The sequence below is a fragment of a genome, unplaced genomic scaffold, assembly GCF_019419815.1.
Source record: "Pyrus x bretschneideri cultivar Hongxiangsu unplaced genomic scaffold, Pyrus_bretschneideri_v1 Contig17, whole genome shotgun sequence".
Classification (NCBI taxonomy): Eukaryota; Viridiplantae; Streptophyta; class Magnoliopsida; order Rosales; family Rosaceae; genus Pyrus; species Pyrus x bretschneideri.
In genome coordinates this window covers 4,008,801-4,034,120 of record NW_025999468.1, presented here as the reverse complement: position 1 = coordinate 4,034,120, position 25,320 = coordinate 4,008,801, and the positions used below count along the sequence as shown (strand labels likewise).

Sequence of the window (25,320 nt, the reverse complement as noted above, 5' to 3'; positions counted from 1 at the left end):
AATTAAATAAGAAAAAGCATACTACAAAACACTTGTTGCGCTATATACCATAAAAGCTTCAACATTTGAAGGATCAGAATCAAGAAGATCAAGTAAGTCTCTGACAATTTTCATTCTTGAACCTGCATCCTCACAGCCAGACAGGAATCTAAAAATAAGAACCAAAATTTGCGGAAGGAGAAAATGAGAGCTATTTGCTTTGCTTCTTTGCCTTTCAACCTGGTTGTGTTTCTGTAACACCTGTAAATCCGAAATCAATTTTCAGTTTGCACAGCATCCTGTAGAAAAATCAAAACAATAATACAACCAATAATTGCACAGCTACAACGACAGGATGAACTACAAATTTTTTATTTTTTGCTTTCTACTTTTCTAAATCTTTGTTACATGTACCTGTTTGGGGCTAGCACCACCAAGAAGAGCATCAAACAACGAAGCACACAAGTTATCTGTTTGTGGAAATCTGAATAACCTATCAGACATGGCTGAAAAAATTGGTTGCATCTTCAGACTAATTTTTTTTGGGCCATCTGAAGGAGACCGAGATCTTCCAACTGCAAGATTAAAAAATCTTGCTCCCTTCTTCTCCGACGGATGATCAACCAAAAGTCTCCCAAGAAGCTGCAAGCTGAGCAATCTAATAGGTTCATATTCCCTATGGAAAAAAAAGAAGAAGAGAAAAACAAAATCAGAAGAGACAATATAGGTTGTGTTTCTTATCAATCTATACCTTTAAATAAATATATAAGTGACTGCATTATGAAACAATGGTTTAGAAAAGAAAGAGTTTTCCGCCTCAGTTACTTACAGTAATTTACAATCATATAAGAGTAGACTTATTCGACGAGAAAGCAATAAGCAATTTGGGCAAAACTCACTGTTGATCATTTGCAAACATATTTAGATACACAAATTATTTTTGCAATTGTGCAATTATATCTGGAAGCAACTTCGTCACTCTTTGTTGAGTAATAAGCATGTGGTATTTGGTGATAGGAGGGGTTCTTTGGAAGGAGAAATTGGAGAAGCATTGAAGTCATGGTGGGTGTGGAGGTACATTGCAATAAACTAAGATTTCGGCCTTCTTTGTGGGTATGTATTTCCAGTACAGTTCTATCTTTTTTCTGGAATTTTAGTTTATTAGAAGCAGCTCTGCAGTAGTTCGCTGCACAGTTTGTGTCATGATATAGTCAGAATGTAAAATGTTCCATCTCTGGTAGTTAGTTTCAAATTTGTATCTTTCACGTGGACTACTTGTTCTCAACTTTGTATTCATTTCAAGACTTTTAAAGAAATTTTCTATTTTCTAGGAAAATAAATGACAATTAGGGAAGGGTTAGTGCAATTCACTAGAACAAGCTTAGCTTTACCTATTACTCAAGACAGATCATGTCATTATATAGTTATTCATCATAACATACAGAAAAAAACAATATATTTATATAGCTTTTATTGCTACTGTTGCCAATTATCTAAAATGACCAGTGTTCTAGGGAATTTTTTATAATTGTCTGAAGTTTAGTTACTTTGAAAGTCCCTCGTCCATACATAGAATAAGAGAACACTCAGAAAAATAAGGTCTTACCCACATGCTCTAGTGTGAAGATTTATATATCATTGAATTCATAATATTCAATGTGTACCTCTGAAGAAGATTAACAAACATATGACAACCACCAATCAGGTTGACCTGCTCCAGGAAAGCTGCAAGCAGTGGTTTTTGAGTAAGTGCTCGAACAAGCATATGTAAAACATCCTCGATACAGGTTGAATCCCAACTTGTTTCGAAAAAAGCTATTAAAGCTCTTATATCTGCTGCTGCAATTTTCTGCCTGCATATTACCCAGGACTTTTTTAAGATTTCACTTCAAACATGAAATGAACAAGACATGACAGTCTGTTACGTTAAATTTGTTTGTTGGAAAGGAGAAACATGATCATAGCTAAATGTTGGGAAACAAAAAAAAATCCTCTGATTCAAGTGAAGAGCCATACCTGAGGCTCATTTCACCAAGGCTCAACAAAACAAGACGAATTTTTCGTATTTCTTCATTACTGGGTCTCTCTCCAAGAACTTGTTTTGTGATGGGATGAAGGAGAGGTGTGCTTCCAATAGAAAATCGAGTTTTTGGATTGTCCCAATAAAATTGGCGTATTATATCAATAACACGAGGGAGCCGGCAAAGGCTTTTAAGTAACCTTGGGTCATTATCAAACTGCTGGATGAGAAACATGTATAATTCAAGCTGCACCTTATATACCGTATACAACCAGATGAGAGGGTTAAGAAATATGCTAGATATAGCCTCTTTAGTAAGCAGCTCCGATAAGCCTAAAGGTAAAATAAGGAGAAAATTAATAAATCTGGCCGAATGAATGATTCAGAAACTTCTGCACAACTTACATAGGAAAGAAAACTACAGATATTAGCATCAGCTGGTTATATGAGAATTGAGAAACAGTAATAATTTATACCGCAGTTTGCGACGACATTAAATAGATGTTTTAAAGCTGAAAGTGTTTCCAAATTAAGCTGCTGAGGAGGAACTGATTGCAACAAGAACCCTAGTATTGAGAATCCAGACAGAAGATGCATCTGTTGTTGATTAGCTAAGTTCTCATCTAGAACAGAAGCTATGAGCTCAATAACTTCAGCAGTCACTCGCTCTCTCGTGATAACAGGCAATGTATGCTCAAATTGCCCACTTTCTTCACTTTCATATTTTTCAGACTGCGCGATAAGAGGAAAAAACACTGATACACCTCCAACACAGTAAATTATCTGTTGCAATAAACGTCTGGAGCATTGCTGCGTCCCAACCATTACAGTTGCTTCAAATGAGTTCTTATCTGATACATGGTCCAGCATTGGTGAAACATTAAAGAGTTTCCTGCCATCACATGCCTGAAAAAAGAGACCAACTGCTCAGAATACGCCATGTCCTTATAGGATATGGATAACTAATGGATTAGAGTTACTTCATAAACAGAAACCAAAGATTATAGAGAAGTAGTCTTCTAAGAAGAACAGAGAACCTGTGCATTAAGTCCAAAAATAATTTTTGATGAAAGACCATCTTTGGCATCAAGGATCCCACTAAGCACCAGGTTATCCTTAGATGAGGCAGCTTCATTGTCAAGGAACGAATACATGTAGCTCGGCCCTAGAGAATAGATGCCCTGAACTTGCTCAGACGAAATGGCATCATTAAATAAATAAACAGGACCAATCTGACCGAGGAAAGGATGCGAATCTTTTACAGATTCCAAAGCCAAACCATCTTCATACAGAGGAATATCAAATTTTGCGCCAATTCTACAACTTGTTAATAATTCATTAACTTTGGCATATCTGAAACATACAAGTATGAAAGTAAGGGATAATCTCTGTAACTAGACAAAAGATAAAACAAATCTACATGTGAAGGAAGAATGGAGGCAGTCTCCAACCTGCATCTTTCAGAAGAAACAAGATCACCATCCACATAGCACCTCAATAAGCTACCCCCAGAAAATGCTCTTCCAATGCTATGAGTTATACATAGAAAATGCCATTTCTTTCTAACAATATTAACCTGTAACTGGACCGATTGTCGCTTCAGATTCATTGACTGGAATTCATGAAGGACATCATTAGTGGCATGACACTAGTGGTAAGCTTTACAATATGGCAAATGAAAATGACTAAAATAGCAACAAGATTGAACACATCCACATTTAGAATATGAATCAAGCACGAAAACATAGTCCCCAATAAATATATTTACCTCATATAGAAACTTGTCCTTTGCAAGTGTAGCCATACAACCTCTTCCATTTTCTGCAAGAAAATTGAAAAGACCCATTTTTCCACTTCTGGGGAAATTCTCTACGCGAAGCCAACATGAAAAAGAAAATCCCTTATTCAGAGGCCACTGCACAGGCGTTTTTATTATGATCCCCTACAAGCAAACAAGAGAGAGAGCGAGAGAAAGAGAGAGGAAAAGGATCAGATACAAGACACAATAGATAAAATAATTTCAGGCATTTCAAATAGTATAAAACAATATAAAACAGAACAGGAAGGTTGTACATATGAAGGGTTTAGAGTTTAGAGTTTATAGAGAGTGGGGGAGGCTACAATTGAGAGGGAGTATCTTTAAACATTTTATTCAATTTCTGCATCATCCTAATTTTGAGCCGTAGATCCCAACACTTTATTCAATAAACTTCTTGTTTCTTGTAACAACATTTAAAAAAAGAAAGAAAAATAAAGGAGCTTCAGAAAACAGAGTTGAACTTACAGAATCATTCCCAGTGAAGTCAAAGAAGGCAGTAGGACCCTTTACATTTAGCATTGACAAAACACTGGACAACAATAGTGAGCAATACTTCTGCTGATTCCCAATTTTCTCACTTCGGAGAAGGGAAAAGATTTTGCGAATGTCCTTTCCAGATGTGCTATGTCCACCAACGACCTGAATTAGTTGGGCAATTTTCAAGATGACGCTGTCATTGTCTTCTTGTGAAAACCAATCAAGAAGAAAATTAAGCATTCCTGCTCTGACGCAGGAAGCCTGATTGGATATGGAATCCCTCAGTAGTTGTTGAAACACATCCAGCCCGTTATGCTGCAATGAGTCACTGCTCTGCCCAGTCATAAAATAGAAAGTAATGATATAGAATGATATAGATTTTCAGAACCATAATTCCAAAATAATCTATAATGATTCCGAAGAAAATAAGAAATCCAAATTTCAGGAAATTTGAAACATAATAGAGAACAAATATAGAAATGATCACCAACCTCCCGCAAAACACGCAGATAAAGTATGATCACATCTTCATTCTGCATGGAGAGAAGTGAAAGAAAATATAATTACAAGAAGCAGGAACTCAGGAATTCAATTCCAAGGCCAAACTTGGCATAAGTATAAAACTCATAAACAAATAAATCTGTGGACATTATGGAAAAGTAAATTCCTAAAAGGGGGCATTACAAAGTTTCTGAATAAGGTTTGCATCGGGGAGACACCTTTATTTTAGGGCCTGATTTCATATCAAACTTTCCATCAACAAGCATATCAAGCAAAGCATTCAAAAGTCCTTCACTTGAGCGTGACTGACAAGACTCCAACAGTAAGCTTTGCAATGTCTGGTATCCCTTGCCTGCAAGAACTCTAAATGTAGCCTGCAAAAATATATCTGCCAGTCAACATAGCAACTCGAAACTTAGAAATATGAACAAGAAAAGGAAATTGTAGTACCCAAATATCAAATACATATGCTTACATAATAATGCTGGCATATTTGAGAGTCAAGCAATCTCGGAAAGACAAATTTACAAAAATCAACATGTACAACGTATAAATTAGCCAAAAATTGAGATTCAAGACAATTCTCTTTCACATATTCAAGGATCATGATGTTCCAATAAAGGAACCCCAAAAATTCAAAGGCCACTCACCATTTTACAGCCCACACTTGTGTGTGTGTGTGTGTGTGTGTGTGAAACTGTTAGAGAAAGGGTTCCTTATTGAGGATGTTGGGGTTGTGGGACAGGGTTCTTGGTCATCCTTGTAGGCTCCAAGGCGGATTGGCCTTTTCAAACTATTTATTTGGACTGGAATGCTTTAGTTTTGTAATTCTGTTTTTAGTGTTGCTTCCTTTATTATTATTACACATGTATTCGATGCCCCTAAGTTGTAAATTCCTTTTATTAATGAATCTGTGTTTCTTAATAGAAAAAAAGTAAGGGAAAAAAAAGAAAGAGTTAGAGAGAGGAGCATGAGATAAACCAAGGCAGTCCCCTTGATTCTTTTGGAACTTAGATCAGTAACTCCGGTTCTCTCTTTTCAATCAAAATAGAGTGCAAGAAGAAATGGCTTCTGCTCTCTTTGTGATCAGCAGGAAACTTAAACAAGTTTATGTGATCATAATGCATATTAAACGGATGCTCTCTTCTCCATGGTACTGCCACATCCATAAAGTACATAAAAAACGCAAATGTACAGTGAATTCATCTGGATGAAATCATGAAACTGAATTTAACATCCTCTTTGAACAAACAAGACAAAAATCAAGCACGCAAGCTTCTACAACGACAAACAAAGAGAGGCAGTAACCATGAGAAAAAGAGGATTACATTCTTTTGTGGAAACAAACTTTTTGTAAGGAAATAAAAGGAACACTAAATACAAGAAAAAGATGGAAAAGATGTCCATCTAGATCGAAAATAGGAATACCTTCGAAGCATCATTGCCTGCAAGCAGACAGGTAAGAGTTTGAAGAACATTCAGAACCAAGTTTTCTCCACTAGCCTCCTCAAGGTTGCCATTTAGTAAAGAGACAACGTGCAAAAAGCACTCTCCATCACGAAATAAAGTCTGATAGTACTGTGTAAAACAAATATTGATGAGATATTAGAACTTCAAACAAAAAGACTGAAGATGAAAATAAAATCAAGGCATTGGATTATACCACAGGATCAATCTTGAGCATATCTCTCATTCCGACCAGTAAATTGATAGACAGTTCAGCAAAGCTTTTCTCTCGTTCCTTTATTTGAGTGAATGTTTCCAAGTATTTAGAAAATAACTGTAACTTTGCTCTTTGATCCTCTTCAGATGATGGTACAGTCTAAAAGTAATATATAAAATTCAAAACAGAATTAAAAGTTAATCATCTTATAAGCACTAACAGCCAAGACATATATATCAAATGAAAACAAGATCTTAAGTAATACCTTCATCAGCTCAAATATATGCCTAAGCACCTTATCCCTCAAACCTTCTTCCCAGAATAAATCAAATAAATAACCAATACATTCGACGCTACGCAGAACCAAACTTCTAGCATCTTCTGCTGTTGAGAAAAATTCCATATAGAGCTCCATGGATGTCTCCATGCATTTAAGCCATCTTTGCGTTGTCTGATGTGATTTGGATCCCCGATGACTAGGCACCGCTTCATGAACATTAGGGCTTGTATTTCCAACCCTTCTTGATTCTTGGGCTTGAATGCAAGCAACTTTAAGCACACGAGGAAATGCATTAACTGCCTTAAAAGAAGCAACAGTTTTCTCAGATGAAAGCTGTAACACGCGACGCAGACTCTTGGCAAGAACACTAGCAACTTCAGGACTGCAAGCAGAGTGTTCAAGGGCATCTAATAAAGCAGATAATTCAGGCTGCCATACAAAAAAGAGGCAAGAAGTCAGGAAAGATGCAGAAATTATGAAGCAGGTGTTGATTCGAAGCTACAATTTTTTTTGTCATCAAAATACAAGACTTAATCTATATCTATATAAATAAAGTGAGAAGGCAAAAAAGGTGTGGCATTCAAAATGGCAAGAAATGCCCCTCCCTAATTAAGAATTTCAAAACAAAACAATTTAACTAATAAGGGTAAAATGGTAAACTACATCATTTTGAAGATTACAAACAAAGCACCCACTTCGTGGGTAGTTACTTGATAAAATTAATACTAATATATTTGACCAAAAAAAATACTAATACATAAACATAACAAATAAAAAGTCAATTAGCACAGCTGTACATCTAAGGGGACAAGTAATCCACCATGAACAGAAACAAAACAAAACAAAAACTACATAAGGCTGCATTTATAAAAGAATTAAGATTGATCAAGATACTGCAGCCTTCCAATCTAGTTAAATGGTCGACAGATGTATATTCTTAAAATAGGAGAAACAGAAGCCCACAGCGCTGCCCAGTACTACAACTACTCCGAGGACATTGACAAGTTGTTTTCCCCTTGCACATATGTTTCGTGTTTGCAGAGATGCATAGGCTGAAACTCTGGGAAAGGTATTTCTCAGGGCCTCTATTGTCCCTAATGTTTGTCACCTAACAGCTTAACAACAGCAATACCAAAACAAGAAGGCATTCCTGAACACCTTTGTCAGCCCTCACAACACCTCACACCCATATCAAACCCTCACTTTAAACAATATGTTATTTTCCTAAGCACAATAAATCAGCAGTACTTATATGTAATGTTTAAGCTGACCAGATAGTCAGATACATAAAACAAAAGTTTGTGAGTTTGGTGAAGAGTAAATGTCAGAGAAAAACCAACCAAGTTATGAGCACTTCCACTAGAAGTTGCAGCAAACTCCACAAATGAAATCACTTCCATTTGGAGAATTTCAATCCCACAAACTTTTGCTTGACTGTTGATGCCACTAGAAGCAGAAAGTAGTTCAAGGTTCCTTGGGGACTCATAATAAGTGCAACACTCTCCGGAAAGGTCATCAGATGCTGGTCCAAAATAGAAAAAATTCTCGGAAAATATGAGTTCCCAGATTCCCTCTTCCCGAAATACTTTGAGTGACACTGGAGATGAAACAAGAACCTTCCTAAATGCATTTAAAACGCAATGCTGCAGAGTATTGACAAAGACCCTACAGATAATGCAAAAGGCAAAGAGTAAGATTCATAAGAAAGGGAGAGAAATTGAACAAGTACATTAAGACAGAAGTAACAACACCTAATAAATAATTGGAAGTGGCTTGGCACAACACTTCCACAATAAATTCACCTTAATTGGCTTGGCAGTTCGTTTTGATTTGAACAGGCCTTAATGCAGGGGAACACTGTAAGAAGAACCCTCACAATCCATTTGATCGAAAGTTCACCGTACAATGAAGAGACTGCCACAGCAGCTCGGCCAGTGGATGTTTCGAGATCATGAGATTTAATATCTTCTGAAGCAGGGAGAAAAGAACAAAATACTCTGCTCAGCTTAACAGCATAATCACTCCAAAGTTGAGAGAAATAATCATTGGCAGGCAGTGCAACAGAAGTCTCTGTTATATGGTTTTCCACAGTATTCTCACTTCCAAAGTCAATCATCGGCGTTTGGAAATCAGGCTGACCAGGAATATTCTTGGTCTGCTGTTTGTACTCTTGAAACAAGAAAGCAGGCGAACAAAAGCTATTTGCGAATTTTTGAACCCTCCCGTTTTCACAAAGAAATTGCAAGTTGCTGATATTCCCAAAGCTGCATACTTGTCAAGGGAATCAATAGTGTTCTTTCCAGTTAACCGAGGATACAATTGCAAATTTGCAGAACAGATACGGTCGCATCTACTATTTGATAAACAGAAGAAGGAATAGTGAAAAGGCAAAGCTACAGCAGATCTTTGTTGCACCAAACAGGAAATGATGGAATAGGAACAGTACTTCCCTGATGTGTTTATTGGATTTATGCTTGTACCCATTCAATTCAACTATATATGCATACATGCAACAAATATGCATTGAAGGTCTCCATGAAATTCAATGGGTATAAGTATAAATTCCCAATAAACACATACGGTACACAGTAAGACAACTTTCATTTATAGGGAGAAAAGAAATCACAACATCAAATTCCTTGTTAAACAAAAGTACAAAAGTTCACAAGTTAACCAACAAAGGATACACAGCCTCTTTCAGAACTTCCAGAGAGAGAACATGGAGCTGGAAATTTTTTAGCAAGGGATTCTCATATCTGCAAAAAATAGTGAGCATATATCAGAGCTTATGATGGAGTGTACAACACAAAGACTCATGTCAGAAAAACTGCTAGAAGTTCACAACTTCACATAGTAAATCAATTCAAATCAGCAAAATCTTACTTTATTGATTAAAGTACATCTTAAAAATACGAAACGAAAACATATACGCAGATATATTACACAGATTCCTCCCTTTACCGGAGATTTTATTATGACGTCGATAAGCTGTTCAGTGAGAAAATACTATATTTTAATTGTACATGCTAGAAGACTTAACCAGAAAGAGTTAAGAGATAAAATCTCAAGCAAATTCTAGTAGTCAACTAATACATACTCTTGATCTGGCAGAGCCACATTCCCATAACCCAGACACCAACTAAAGATACTTAGGTTTTAAGATGACCCAAAAACAAACAAAAGCACACCTTGACCTGCATAATCTCTATCTTGAAGTTGAAGGAGATCAAACAGATATAGAAATCATTTCATAGAAATTTTTAATTTTAATCTACATCCCCCGCAAACTTAAGAAAGCCGTAAATAAAATGAAATGATACTCACCCATTCATTAGCATTTTAAGAAAATTTTGCATATATGATTGCACAAGATAAATGAACCTCAGGATGCAAGTCATACACAAGGAGTTGGTATTACCTTTTCTCAATGGCAGAAGCAGAACTTTTCAGTATTAGCACATTACTTGACGGTATTCCAAGACCATCCAACAGAACTTCAAGTCCTCCAATGCTTTTAAAATGATTTTGACCACGAGGATTCTGTGCTAATGTCGTATGAAGAATTCTTAAAGACAAATACAGAAGTGAGGTATCCGTCCACTGTTCTTTCATGCTCAACCTTCTGCTTACACGCAGCAGCTCTGGGACAAGAACAATCTCAATCAATGAAAATGTAGGTGCAAAGAGAGTACAGGGTTTACAAAAGGCACTAAGGATTTCATACAGATACCAAAAAGAATTTGGGGTCTTCATAGAACTCAAATATATCCAAAAGTTAAAAATGAAGGGTAGGGGAAGAAAATAGCAGGATCTTAAGATAACAGGGACTGGCATGGGATAGTGTAGGATGTCCTCATCTATTATGTGCACTGAACCCTATGAAAACGAAACAATACCAAGAGCGCATGCTAAGGACAACATAGGAATTCATACAACCATTGAAAAAAAAATCAACGAAAATCCAATTGCTGTGAATAACATTATTTCTTTTCGTTTTTTTTTTGGCTTTTCTCAACATTATGAGATTTTCCAAAAGCATGTTGAATTAACTCGAACAATTTTTAATTCTATCACAAGCTACAGAAAGAAGAGAAAGGTAATTTAACAAAAAAGGGAAAAAGAGGCTGCCAGAAAAGAAATGAAATAAATGGCACAGACATACTCAAGTATAAAAAAAAATAAAGACAGACATTTGGGATACACGCATGTGGAGCACTAAGTGTCATGTACAGATCACCAAATGAAAATAATCTCTCCAAAATAATGGAACTAAGATTCTTCTCAAAAATAAAAATAATGGAACTAAGACCAACTACACAGTGAAGGTATAACATCCATACACAAATGAAAACGAGAAAACAATCTTGTGGAAGTGATGGAACTGTGACAAATAACAAGTTTTTGTTATTTCAGTCTAACTGTGGATTATAAATACAGTAGTCATTGGTCATCCAAGAAGTTTACAAATGTAAATACAGACAGACAGACAGACACATTATGGAAATTAACAAGGCACACAAAATAGAATCTTTACAACAAATGGCAAGGACATGCACACACTCAGCACTTTTGATGTATTTAATCATTAAAAAAATTTACACTAACAAGAAGAAAGAGAAAAAAAACAGGTCATCAAGATAAGATTAAATTCTCTCTAGGAAAAGTTGATGTAAAGAAGAGTGAGTAATGAAATTTTTTTACAAAATAACCAAATCATATATGGAAGATGTCCAGACTCCAGACTGTAGCATATTGTTTCTAAGAGTAGGGCTCAAGTTTTCACTGTGTATTACCAAGTCGAGATATGATGTACTATAAGTTATAAATAAAAATTTCCTATCCAAAAGAAAAGATAAGAGAACAAGTAAAAACAAAATTGCCTACCTTACCTACTAACCAATTAAGTCCACCAGCTTCCATCACCGACACAACTGCCCTCTGATGCCATCGTAACCTTATTTCACTGGAAGAAACCTTACCAGAAGAGCCAACTGGTGATGCACAACCCCTCGAAACAAAACCTATAGTATTACTGCACAACTGACCTCTCTCATATACATTTGAATTGAAATCAATGAAACTACACATTATTGACACCACATATACAAGTATTTGTTGCAAGAGTCCAAATCTCTCCATAGTAGAATTAGATGACTTTTCATCAGCGGAAAGTGCACCGCTTATTGTTTTAAGCTGGACAACAGCCCCTAAAATAACAAAAAACACAATGCAAAATTAGCAATGTTTTGCAAGATCAATTAAAACTTAAAAAGAAATCAACAAATTTGGTGGATAGGGTCCTAATAACATATGTTACAGCATCACACACATTTAAACCAATCAAAATATATGCACAATCAAATGAAAAACCAACCGAATTATAAATCCAATCCAATTTTAGTCATTTGAATGGGCTATTTTCAATCATTTAGGTGGGTTGGGGTTTGAAATAACAATTATAAAAACCTATAGTTTTATCAGCAAAAGAAATCTTCAATCAATCGGGGGTGTGTGGGTTTTAAATAAGTTAACAATTGCAACAATTCAAATTATTTGAACACCAGTTCACAATGTCTCATCATAAAAAGAAATTACACTAGGAGAGTAATACTACTAATACCTTTCATTAATGCCGTTAGCTTTTGAATCCCACTGTAGTATCCAAAAACTCTGCAATTATGTAATGAGCGAGTAACAATCATAAGAGCATCCAGGAGTGGCATTCCTTCTGAAATGATATTTAAGGTTGCGGAATGGCCAGAGAAGTCTGCCGACAATCGCACTATACTGGTATTTACTGTATTAACCATGGAAGAAACAAAGTAACCATAAATTACATGCAAGAAAACCCAATTTGAAGGAACGAAGATCATAACTAAATAATATGGGAGGGACAAAACGGCCATAAGGAACTAATTAACCAAACAAAAAGCGCTAAAATATCAATGTATAGTACCATGACCAGAATCCTGAAAAGAGTTCACCAAAAGCCTTCCAAAAGTGAAAAAAGAGAAGGAACAAGATACAATTTAGATGGCAATGATGAAGTCCAATGAATAATGTGCAGTTACCATGCTGATTAGCACAAGTATAATCAACTTTGTTATATATGAAAACAGAATGTTCTGTAAGTTAATGAGTATGCCTGGCAGATGATAAACTGCAAGATCCTAACTAAACTCAAACTCACACAACAAAAGAATGCATTACTTCTTCATCTTATTATTTAAAAAAGAAAAGAAAAGAAAAGAAGCAAGATCCTTCCTTTAGATCAATTTCTGTAAGTTAATGAGTATGCCTGGCAGTCGATAAACTGCAAGATCCTAACAAAACACAAACTCACACAACAACAATAATAAAAAAAAACATAGAAACACAATAACTAACTGCCTGCATTTTGGCTGGAAAGAAGATTGGAAGCTATAAAGGCAATTCCCATTCTTACTCAACTCAAGTAGAGAATGTTTATCTCCGCATACAAGGTAAAATATATAAATTAATTTAAATACTAAAACTTCCAACATCGGGCTGCTAACATTTGGCTTATAGTGGTATCAAGCATATGGTCAAAAATATCTCATAAAAATAAAAGAAAATATGTTTCGCAAAAAAATTTAATACAGCACACCAAAGTAAATTGCCGATTGCTAAAAAGCAAGCATGAATTTCAACTTACACTCAGCAACCATAGAAGTTAATTGTGTAATCTCTTCAGTCAATACTAAGATGACTTCTGCAGGATGTCCCGCAAAGCAGCCAATAACTACATCATCTGAATGTGATGAATATTCTGTATATTGAATGGTAGTTGAAGAAGCCTCTGACATTTGGCCTGTATTTACTGGTTCCCAATTCTTGAATACAACCAGAAACTGCTTAAGAAAAACATGAAACAGCCTCCTCTTTTCCACCTGTATATTGTGTAAACATAATATCACAAAGTTAAAACATAAATCAACTAGAGCGCACAAGGAACAAGATAAGCTATTATGTCATTCTCTGCTATCAATTCATTTGTAAAGTTGATGTATTCTTCCTAACCTGTTATGTCCAAAGATAGAAAACAATTCCACAGTATCTATTCTCAAATCCTGTAAATTAAATTCCCTGAAGGATATCTAATTTCATGAAGGTTAGGTTATAAGTCTTTTTTCTGAGCATATAATATATGTTTTGTCATTGTTAGAGAAACTAACATGGCTGGACAAGAAAATGAGGATAGCTCCTCTAAGAACCAGTAAGTCCCTCTTTTGTTTTTGGCAAGACAGAAAATCCCTAGCCAATCTTGAACATAGTGCATGAGGAAAAGTTTATAAATAGCTCGACAAAATGTAATTGTCAACGCACAACCCTTGTTTTTGGCACAGTTCATTTTATTACATCAGAAAGAAAAAGTTTACAAGTAGCCTCCGTGAAGAACAATGAAGAATCTTTGGAGAAAGAATTTGAGAAATTAATAAACTTCCAAGCATACCTTATCAACAGCTTTTTCATATCGATCCCAAAGTATGTTTAGGACTGCCTCATCTCCAACTTCACTGCAAAATAAAGGGCCAAATCATCAAAACACCCATCCTAAAAGGTTAATAAATTCTCTTATAAAAAGGATAGTTAATAATTCTGCACATTAATGCCCACGTAGATAGTGTAACAAAGAAATTACTAACAGCAGAAGAAAATGGAATAAAAGGACCACAAAAGGCTAACCAAATTAGGCATCATAAAATTAACAAGTCTTGCATTCCCCCGTTTGCAGTTACAACACTTGCCCACACTCTGTAATGTCGCTATGGTTGAACTGCAAATGCTTACAAGAATTTACTCATATAGTTGGCCTTAAAGTTGGGGCTGAAACTAACATGTCTAAGAGTGTGTTGGTGGGTACTAATGTAGAGATATTAGCGTCCATAGCTAGTATTTGGGATGTCGGTCAGGACCAGGAGCGTGGCCTTTGAGTTCTTTGGGACTTTCTTTAGGGGCAGTCTGTGTGCTTTATCTTCCTGGACCCCATTGTTGACTCGGTGAGGATAAAATTAGATGGGGTGAGGAGACAACGTTGCACTTACCCTGACTGGCTCACTGACTCCTGAATCTTGAATACCGTTCCCACTTATCTTCTGTCCATTGTGGAATAAAGTAGCTAAAACTTTGGAATCGACAACAAATTACTTTTGGGAGAGGAATGGAGAGGGGAAATTGACCGTTAGGTTAGATGTGCTCAATGCATAAACCAAAGGATGGTCATGGGTAGGCTTTAGAGAATTTGGTGAAAGAAAATATTGTGTTGTTAAGTATGGACATTCCCTCTTGAGCATTATCCTTGTGGAATTTAGCCATCAGGATTGTGCAGAGACTACAGAGTCCAACTGGGATTCTTGTATTCTATAGAGAATATTGTTCCAAAGTCTTTGGAAATAAATTTTTAAGGGCTTGTGTTCCTCTTCTTATGTAATGATAATTGTTTAGATCCTATCTTGCCGTGCATAGTTTCCCTGCACAAAATTTTATATATATATATATTTGATAAAGAAGTGATTGTAGATATTGCTAGTCGGGTCTGATATGCAAGAGGACAACTTGTCCTATGTCTCCATACATAGCCCCTGCGTCATGCATTACCATGAAAGAGGAGGTGCCAAGGATGACCAGAAGGCAGTAAAATCCTATTGAAGGCTTTCTACTATTAATCTCCTCTTCCAAATAGATTTATTTAATAAGTAAAAACCTTTAATTGAGGAAAGGAAAGAGTACAAGGTGTTCGATAGCCCAAACCTGACAAGCACTCTCTAAAGAATATAAAAAAAGCCACCATAACACTACACAAAAACAACAGATTATTACAACAATACTCTAAAACACTACAGCTCTTCAATCAGACAGTATTACAAAAAAGAAACAGCCCTAAATTCTGGACATATCAGAGCCCTTAGAGTAGCCGAAGATTGGACTCTCTCTGACAAATTATCCACCTCTTCCACACCAAAAACCCTAAAGAATTCAATCTCCATATACTAGTGTGATAATCACATTTCTTCAAATGTTCAATTCCCAGCTTTAGCCCTCAAATGGGCACTATATTTTTTTACAATACTGTGACACATACCTAATACCTATCTCAGCTGTGCCCCGTTTACCAATTGAGTGGAGGCCCAGAGGATACTTTTTTATGGGAAAAAAATTTTGCCAATAAAAATCATTAAACACAGTGCACACACTCGGTGAAACAAGAGGTCCACCAACAATTTGACATGACTCTCATAAAAAGCAGACCCAAATTTCATCTATGACATCGTAACACAAAACTCTAAAAGGTACCCTAGAGCAGTTCCCCCATCTCGTTAAATTATACAAAATGAAACATCCCTAAAGGCCTTGAGACTAGCTTTAGGTTCAATTTTTCTGGAGAGGGAGGAGAATAAAATACTTCAACCATTTTATCATTTTCTTCCAAAGACCCAGACACTGAACTAGCTAAAATTAACTAAGATCGTTCCATATATCCCTGAAAATATGCAATGATTATTAAACATACCAGTCCTTTCATTACAATAATTTAACTTGACTGTATTCAATCTAACATAGCATCCCCATATGAGTAAACACAAAATCACAATTTACAATAACTAACATGCCAGAGTAAAACAAAAAGTAGTGTAACAGTGAATCATAAGTACCTAAAGCGGATCTTCAAGCCAGGAGGAGAGAACTTCTGAGCTTGGGTCCCTGAAGAAGAATCTCCATCGTGGCCACCGGAAGTCCTTCGAATAAGGTCAGCAACACCCTTGACAATATTCATGCTTCCCCACAGCCAAGTTTTTCATATAAGTCAACACTTCATAATCCAATAGTCAGGATGCAAATGGTGACTCCAGCCCATCACCCTCAATGTGCTTGCCTTCTATTAAATGTTACATAAAACACCACTAAGTTAAAAAAAATTCCCATACACTAAAAATCATACTAAATTACTGCCTAATCCACGAAATTCTGAAACCAGTCAAAAAGGACTAGAAATTTGGTTCCACGAAAAATTAATAATAAGAGCATCTCGGTTAGTTTATACACAACAAATACACTGGTTAGAGTTGAATTTGTCTGTTAAACTTCCTATAGTACATATTAACAAAAATATTCTAAAACCTCCAACTCATTTTCCATTCCTTTCCCTCAACTTCTTGGCAAACAAACCGAAACGCTATCCGAGTTTCCGTCAAGCTATCACATCAATAAACTAACACTCCCATGCACAAAAAGCATAAATTTACATCAAATAAGCTGCTAATAAACAAAAAATAAAAAATAAAAAACCACATTATTTAGCAAAACATTGAAATGTCTGATAAAACTAAATGCGGATGAAGGTTGATAACTCTGAGGAAAAAATCAACGAAAAATAGAGAAATAATTAATTGATCAACGACGTACACTCGAACTCAATGGTTGAATTCTTTGATCAATTTCATGAATTTCAGACAATAAACGATGAGAACCTGATCGGATCGTGGGGCCCAAAAGCACGGTGTGGATAAGGTTTGCGATTGGAGATCTGAGTCTGAAATTCTTGGGAGCTCTATCTCTTCTTCAATGGCGTCAGTGTAGAATCCACGACAGAAAATGCGTTAGCGGGATGCGGAAAGAAAGAAGAAGGAAAATACGAACCCCCAAACACTCGTTAAATTTCAAGATTGCCCCTGTTACTGTAGTGGTTGAAGATCAAAGCGGGTGATGTGAATTTTATCTAACAGTCGAAAATGCGGCAAATGTAACAGATTTTACCGGGTTTTTCTTTTTTACGACCATTGAGACGTTGTCGTTACTCTTCGGTGAAACCTATACTGAACTTTACCAAAGAGGCCTTATTATTCACATGTATTATAACACATTGGCTTCTCTGCAAGTGCTTATGCATGCAAGAAAGGGTTTTTAACCCTTGCATATAGCAAAGGTATATTTGTAAATAAAGATACCAAAAATAAACTAAAAACTTGTAAATCACGTCTAGGCACGTAATTAAAAATTTATAAGCGACTATGATTAACAAAGGCATCTTGAGTGTGGAGGAGCAAGTGTGTAATACATCAAGTAAGAATGAAAATGACTAGGTAGAAACTACTAACCTACACAATTAAAGATCATGACATAAACACAAAATCTTTGTGCTTTGACTTTGAGACCCCATAAGATAGACCAACGCATAATTGATCACTAAACTCTGAACACAAGTAAATCTTTACATGAGATATTTTTTTATGGTGAGAGAAAAACTTGATTGGAAACTATTGCAAATAAGCATTTGGCACTATTGGGAGTCTTTAATGGATCCTTGGTAAAAACATTCTATTTCATGTGTATTGGGTATCTGAAGGGTTCTCTTGGCCTTGGCCTAACCATCGCTCCGGGACCGTTAACAACCTTCTTTGCATTCTCCAATGCCGACTGGACCATCTGAATGCTTCGAATAGGATCTGGCCCCATCACAACAGTAAAACTCTTTCCTGACATGGCTCACTCACCTCTGAAGCTGGAATGCTTTTATAGAGGAGTCTACTCGAGGAATCTAAAAGTTTTAAGTGGGATGTGGAATGTGATTGATAATGGATGGTGGTCATGAAATCTCTCTTTGGCACAGGGAACTTAGAAGTCGACAAGAAAGAGCTATGAGTAGCCACAGATATCGCTCCAATTTGGATTTCAACATCAATAAGGTTTTGGTGACAACCAGGACACAATAATTTGTACGATTACACAATCTCAATTTTGGATCAATGTTTCTCAATAACGTGATTGGAGCACTTCTTTGCAATGTCAATTTATGTGAAACATATCTATTATTTTTGCAGTAAGCATATCACCATCTTCATTGATTGAAGTTATCAGTGCACATTCCACCTGTAAGTTGCATAATTGATAATTTACATTATATATACTAAAACTCAGTTGAGTTTTAGCACTATTTAGTGATAAGCTTATATTTATATATATTTTATATCAAATTCACTTGTCTTTTCTTAGTTAGTTCCTTATATTTTTGAGTTATTTACTTTGTTTTTGTGTTTTGTAGGATTTGTCAAGTAAATAAAAGAAAAATAACACAAGTGGAATTTTAAGTAATAAATTCGTCAAAACTGCCTGTGCAGGTCAGCTGACTTTGGAAGTAAGTTGCGGACAGCTCATAATGAATTAGAGAATGAGCCTTATATGCTTGGAAAGCTACAGATGTCTATTTTCTGGAGCATTTCGCGGATTGTTAATATCATTTTTTTAGAAAAAGTTATGGTCGTTCTAACACTGAAAGGTTTCTAGGAGGCTGAGCAGTTTGTAACTGACAAGAAAGCATTGAAAGCAATAAATCCCATAAAACTAACAGCCAAAACTGATGCAGCCAAGAACAAGCCAGCTAACACCTATTCAAATATCAGAGGAAATGAAAAATTAAGTGAGAGTAATGGACATAAAGGTTGCGCAAAGAGTTACAATTGTTTTAGCATTTCCTCCCACTTATTGTCATCACTAAATGGTTGTTAGAGGGGTGAGTTATAGAGAAAAAACTGTGGCAGCAGAAAAGAAGAAAAGACCTACAAGTTGCAGCAACAAAAAGGGAGAAAAAGTGTGAAAAAAAGAGAGAAAAAAAAGAAGCAAAGCAAGGGGAAAAGGCAAGGCTGCTGCGTTGGGAAAGGAAGGAAAGAAAGGAGGAAATCTTGGCATTCTCTTCTCTCAGTTTTATCTTCTCAAACTCATGTCTTTCTTTTGGTTTAATTTGAGAATTATGTGTAACTAATTTTTAGTAGTTAGGGGCTGTTTTGAAGCCCCTAATATGATTGCAAGTTTGTTATGACATTTCGTTTGAATTACTTTTACGAATGGATGAAAATTGGTTCAGTACTTGTCTCATTGATGAATTTTTAATGTGTTTTCTATGGATGCATACTTAGTAAGCATATCTAGGATTCTAATGCTATGAATATGTGTGTACCTGCCCTTGTCGAATGAGGACCTTCATATGTTCTAGAGTAGTACTTGTTAATTGCGATTAACATGCGAACCAATTTCTAGGATAAGTAAGACAACGCCAGTACTTACGATGCCTTGTGATGAATCAAACTCTTTTCGTCCTTAATGATTTCTACTTGTTAAATCTATGAACGCACCCTTCTAGATTGCATGTTAGGGACTAAGTTAAGTTGAAAACGCTATTTTCTTAACATACTACATAAGAAAGAGTAATAGATTGGGTTCTAACATTGAGCCAACTTGAGCATCTTCATTCGAAAATGAAAGGAATTTGAATGAAACATAACATGTTTGCATGATTATTTGGTGGTGGATAGCAATTCCCCTAACTCATTTTTCTTAATTTGTGAACTATTTAAAAATCTGTCTCTGTCTTGTTTTTGTTCGGTTTAATTTAAATATCAAATCAACTCCAAAAATCCCAAAAATTTCTGTGAGTGTAGCTCTATATGTCTAGTATCTACATATAAAATTTCGTAGACTTTAGATAAGTGTAAGTCGGTCTAATAATTATTTTTCGGTGGCTGGTCAATAGTGACAGCAGCCCAGTTTTTGTGACATTTTAAGTAGTTAGATAAAACAATATTCTGCGGGAAAGATCCTTATTTTTATATGCTACAATTGACAAATCTTAGTGTTAATAAGGAAAATCAATATGACATTTGTGTGCTACTTTGTGGTGTGCTTTTAATCCTATCATTTAGCAATAGTAAAAGGGCAGAAATGCCCTTGATTTTTCGGTCAATTACCGTTCTGTTGCCTGCTTCACACAATAAAATACATGTATTACCCATGATTGCCACATGTTGATCATCCTTTGTCCTCCGAGATTGCGTGTCTATGATCGTTGAGTTGTGGCACAAATAAAGATAAAATAATTAATTAAAAAACTGACAAAAAATTATTTAAAAAATATGACTTAAATCAGGCCACATGGTTTGTGGCGCACAACACAATAAAAAATTATAAAAACATTGAATGCATGGACAAAATAATTATTAAAAATTGTGAGAAACCCACCTGTCCCCATTGCTTTGCCTTTTGATTATTTTATTTTTTGATTTTGCTCGGCTTTTTGCCTTCCACGCCGAGTTTCTTGCAGTAGGTGGCACGGAACACGGTTTATGGCACAGAACACAATAAAATATTATAAAAACATTTGAATCCAGAGTCTCCTGCAGAGTGTGGGCACAAAGAAAGATAAAATAATAATAAAAAAAATGACAACAAATATTTAAAAAAATGAGTTAATCCAGGTTTGTGGCACATAACACAATAAAAAATTATAAAAAATTTTGAATACATGGAAACCAAATATTAAAAATTGTGAGAAGCCCTGCTATCTTCCACCTTGCCTTTGGTTATTTTATTTTTTGGTTTTGCTTTGCTTTTTGTCTTCCACGTGTTGATATCAGGGGATTTTCTGCTGAGAGGGTTTCTCCCTTTATCTTTCATTTTTATCTCGTTCTTTCCTCAATTTTTCCTTTGCTTTTTCTGCTTCTTTCTTTCGTGTTTTAGCAAATGGTGCTTCGTCTTTTTTTCGTTTGTGTCGTCATTGTTATTATGGGTGCATGATTTGGTTCTGTTTTGTATTTTCAAGAAACGGTGTTGTTCATTTTTCCCAGGTGTTGTGTTGCCATTTTCACGCTGGTTCTACTTCAGGTATGTTGTTCTTCTTTTCTTTTCTTTTTTTTTTTCCACTTATTTTTGCTTATTTTATGTTCTTGGGTAAATTTGGTGTTTAATTTAGAGCACAGAAAATAGGAAATAATTATTAAAAAATTATGTTTTTGGATGAATTTGATGTTTAAATTAGAGTACAGAAAATAGGAAATAATAAATAAAGAACAAAAGAGAAATTAAAAAAATTTATACTTTGTTTGACCAAGGTAAATGAAAAATATAGCTCCAACTCCTATTGATAAATTACAGTCGTATATAAAGCTAGTGAAGTTAAGAGTACGAATTTGCATGATATGAAAACCATCGATTCCCGGAGCTGCTCAAACATAAGCAAAGCAAGTGATTCATAATAAGTGACTTTTCTTTGTTCTTTATTGTGCTACCTAACTGAGTTTTAGTATATGTATAATTTATCATTGTACATTTTTTTTAAATTTTTCTGTGATAACAAATAATAAAATTTTATACCTTCTTAACTTTTTAAACCCATGTATATCTGATGGGAAGAAAAAAAAATATTAAAAAAATATGATTAAAACTGGGCCACATGATTTGTGGCACAACAAACAATAAAATTTATACCCGCCCACGTGTCAGTCATCACCACAAGGTAATATCTCTACCTTTGTTCTTCTTTCTTCTGTTTTCTTTTGAATTTTTCTTTGTTGTTTTTCCTTGCTTCTCCCGCTTTTGGCAGTCGTTTGCTTTCTTCGTTGCCTTTGTTTGCTTCTCCGGCTCTTGCCAGTCCTTTTCTTTTGTTTTTGAATCGTTCTCAACACCTGAACTAAGTGATCAATCTTGTAAACGAAAAAGAGAATTTGTGAGAAGCGCGCTTTTCATTCCTGGTGAACAAAGGTTTGATATCTAATTTCATACTATTCTCAAATATGATGTTTATATTTTTACATCATGTTTTAAAAATTTTCCATGTGTTCACTTCAACTTTCTTAAAATTTACATATTAAACATTTTCAATAATTATTAAAAAAAAATCATCTTTTCTTCTTTATGTGAAAAACTATATTAATGTTGCATAATCATTCAACTCAGTGAATCTGAAGAAATTTCAGAAGTTGATCCAAGAGAATGTGATGAGGTACCGATCAAGTTATTAAAAACAAAAAAAAATCACCTCCTAAACAGGCAAAGCCACACAGCAGCACTGGAAACAATGATTAGGTTAGTATGCTTTCAAGTTGTTTTATCTTTTCCTCCATTACCATTTAAATGTGATACTAAATCCTATCTAAATATGTTATGTTCTATTCCTCTTTGTTCAGGTTGTTTTATCAATGACAACAAGGGCTGAAGACACTTTTCACTACTCTGATCAAGAATGTTTACCGTGTTTTGTTTATCTATATTAAATCATGTTTAACATGTTTAAAAACCTGTACATATCTTTTTTTGCCCAAAACTCAACAATTTTTTTTGCATCCCCATACAACAGCATCTCCTCATTTTTTTTTTGTATGCAAAAGCTGGAACACACTATATTAGATGTGGTTATTAGAAGAAATTCAGTTATAATGTTTTTTGTATCTTTATACCAGGAATTTCTATTTTTTGTAATTGAATGTAATCCTTCCGGTCCAGAAATACATATAACTGCTACAATATAATGGATAGCTATAATTTGTATTTTTATATTATCTAAATTTAACCTTTTCTAGTTAACGCTTTTCCAAATTCATTGTTGCTATTGTTGTTCCTATTTTGTAACCGAAATTTTTTCATTTTTAACATCTTAACTTCAAACCCGCGGCAACGCGGGGGTATTAAGCACTAGTGATCCTCTAAATTTGGAAAACAAAAAAGAAAAAAAGAAAAAAAAAACTTCGGCAATAAATTGATTGATGGATTCCTTACCCACAAATGAGCTTGGGCCTTATATACTTCAGAAAGGGTCAGCCGGGCCCATTTTACTCATTGGGCCAAAACATTTAGGCCTGAGCTACTCCTCGAATGCGGGCTGGGCCAGTTTGGCTCAATTACGGGCCGTTCCTCTTCTATTTGGGCTATGTAATTTCTTGTGGCCTTTCTAGATGGTTGGATTTGTTTATTTGATTTCCTATTATTTTGGACAAATCTGATTGGTCACAAAATTGTGCATCATCTTCTATACTATTAAGAGAAGCATTCTTGTCAACATTTTCCCCTTTTTTTTTTTTTTAAATTTTATTTTGCCCTCGTTTTTGATACATAATAGTTACATAATGAGGGCAAAATAATAATTTTGTATCTTTTGAGAAAATGACAATCATATCCCTATTTTTTTCTATTTTACCCTTGATAAACAATATTTACATAAGGAGGACAAAACAGTTTATGTAATATTAAGAGAAATTGTTTCATCATCATTTTTTCATACTCTTTTTAAAATTTTAAAAACTAATCACACTCCTTAATAAAAAATAAAAAAAATGAAATTATTCACATACACAGGATGTGTACTCATCAGCTAATGACCAATAAGGCCTACCTTGTAACTTGCAAACGAACTTTCACATCACAAACCTTTCCACAATTTTGGAACCGAAATTGTAGTGGTTCAGAGGAACAAGATTAAATTATAATTTGCATTTCAAGAAAGTCAGTGAGGTTAATTAATTAATTATTTATTTATTTATTTACAATTATTTTTATTTATATTATATGCCAAGCTTTTCTTCTTTTGTGGTTAAGACTAAGGCAGTCATGGAGAATTTGAGATCTAATTTTTTCTGCTGCCCATTTCTTTAAGTAGAAAAATGTGTTTCTCCAAGGCATCTTTTGTCTCCTAAAGACAATAATTTCATGTGCAAGTGTGGATTATTTAACTCATAAATTCCACCAATTGAAAACTAAGAATATGATCAACTCCACTTTGGTTGGTCACTTGGGTTCGTCGTGAGTTGTGACTTTATCATATTGAATGGTTTTCAGTGCATCCAAAAACACGCTAACGTGATAACATATATATTTATTATTGAGAAATGTTAGGGAACTCTCCTAAAGTGAGATTCTTAATGGATTATTCATCATTTTACAATTTAACGTCAATTGTCATGCTAATATTATAAACATTATGTAAAAAAAATATAAGGCCGTAGAGAGTATGAAGATTCCAATTTTTGTAAGAATCTCCTTAGTATTTCCTTTTATTAATAGTACTTTAGAAGTGAGACATATTATTTATAATACCTTATCAACTAAAATATTAAATCATGTGTCAAATTTAAATAAATAAATGTCGAGTGACTCATCACCTCAACAGATGAAAGAAGAAAGCTTGCTTACGTCAAAGATTAATAGTCAAAGAGTTTTATCTAAAATTAGAAAAAGAAAGAGAGTTTTAAATTACACACTTCCGGTACTGTTCACTTTTAACGAAAAATCACATTTTTACCTTTTTCTGGTACTATTTACTACACCTGTATTTGTCATTTTTAATTAAAACTAAAGTTTTTTTTTAGACTTTTTGTTAGTTTTCCTAAAAAATAATTGGTTTTTAAATTTTTTTTATTATTTTTTAAAAGAGAGACAATGAGTGGTAAGTCACTGTTATAACTTATTTTTGAGTAATACTAAGTACTCTCTAAAAAGTGAAACTCTGCATGGATTTGCTACCACATTATATTTTTGGCATAATGTCTTATAATGTTGGCACATAACTCTCTCAAAAGTGGAACTCTTCATAGCTAGATTCTCTGTCACTTCACAGTTTAACATCAATTCTTGTACTAATGTTATAAAATATTGTGCAAAAGATATATAAGCTTTCAAAGAGTCCCGCAAAGAGTCTCATTAACATTTATCCTTCTGTTTTCTGTACTTGAAAATTTTCTCGAAGGTGAACAATGAGTCATAATTACTAGATTTTATTCATATTTTAACTAATGTTTCTT

General features: G+C 34.7%; 1 protein-coding gene and 1 long non-coding RNA gene across 6 annotated transcripts in view; one reads left to right on the top strand and one right to left on the bottom strand.

Annotated features, from left to right (window-relative positions):
• Positions 1-17,406, bottom strand: part of LOC125475960 (BEACH domain-containing protein B-like) — a 30,524-nt gene extending 13,118 nt beyond the window's left edge. For 2 of the 5 annotated variants that reach the window (XM_048581479.1, XM_048581480.1), the window contains exons 1-24: positions 17,230-17,406; positions 16,414-16,637; positions 14,214-14,277; positions 13,416-13,650; positions 12,360-12,536; positions 11,629-11,946; positions 10,158-10,380; positions 9,427-9,495; positions 8,542-9,003; positions 8,080-8,404; positions 6,725-7,168; positions 6,460-6,618; positions 6,225-6,374; positions 5,015-5,170; positions 4,787-4,828; positions 4,284-4,628; positions 3,768-3,941; positions 3,451-3,611; positions 3,037-3,352; positions 2,476-2,905; positions 1,996-2,332; positions 1,644-1,832; positions 394-655; positions 49-240 (exon numbers count right to left, since the gene is read on the bottom strand). In XM_048581479.1, the coding sequence (XP_048437436.1) occupies positions 49-240; positions 394-655; positions 1,644-1,832; positions 1,996-2,332; positions 2,476-2,905; positions 3,037-3,352; positions 3,451-3,611; positions 3,768-3,941; positions 4,284-4,628; positions 4,787-4,828; positions 5,015-5,170; positions 6,225-6,374; positions 6,460-6,618; positions 6,725-7,168; positions 8,080-8,404; positions 8,542-9,003; positions 9,427-9,495; positions 10,158-10,380; positions 11,629-11,946; positions 12,360-12,536; positions 13,416-13,650; positions 14,214-14,277; positions 16,414-16,535 (5,352 nt within the window). In that variant the 5' untranslated portion in view covers positions 16,536-16,637; positions 17,230-17,406. Of the gene's footprint in view, positions 1-48; positions 241-393; positions 656-1,643; positions 1,833-1,995; positions 2,333-2,475; positions 2,906-3,036; positions 3,353-3,450; positions 3,612-3,767; positions 3,942-4,283; positions 4,629-4,786; positions 4,829-5,014; positions 5,171-6,224; positions 6,375-6,459; positions 6,619-6,724; positions 7,169-8,079; positions 8,405-8,541; positions 9,004-9,426; positions 9,496-10,157; positions 10,381-11,623; positions 11,947-12,359; positions 12,537-13,415; positions 13,651-14,213; positions 14,278-16,413; positions 16,638-17,164 lie in introns of those variants that run through there. The other 3 variants (XM_048581477.1, XM_048581476.1, XM_048581478.1) reach the window with 3 other exon arrangements.
• A 4,897-nt stretch (positions 17,407-22,303) lies between these two features.
• Positions 22,304-22,893, top strand: LOC125475897. The gene is made up of 2 exons (XR_007257258.1): positions 22,304-22,612; positions 22,714-22,893. It is a non-coding gene; the product is annotated as an uncharacterized LOC125475897 (long non-coding RNA).
• Positions 22,894-25,320: the final 2,427 nt, after the last annotated feature.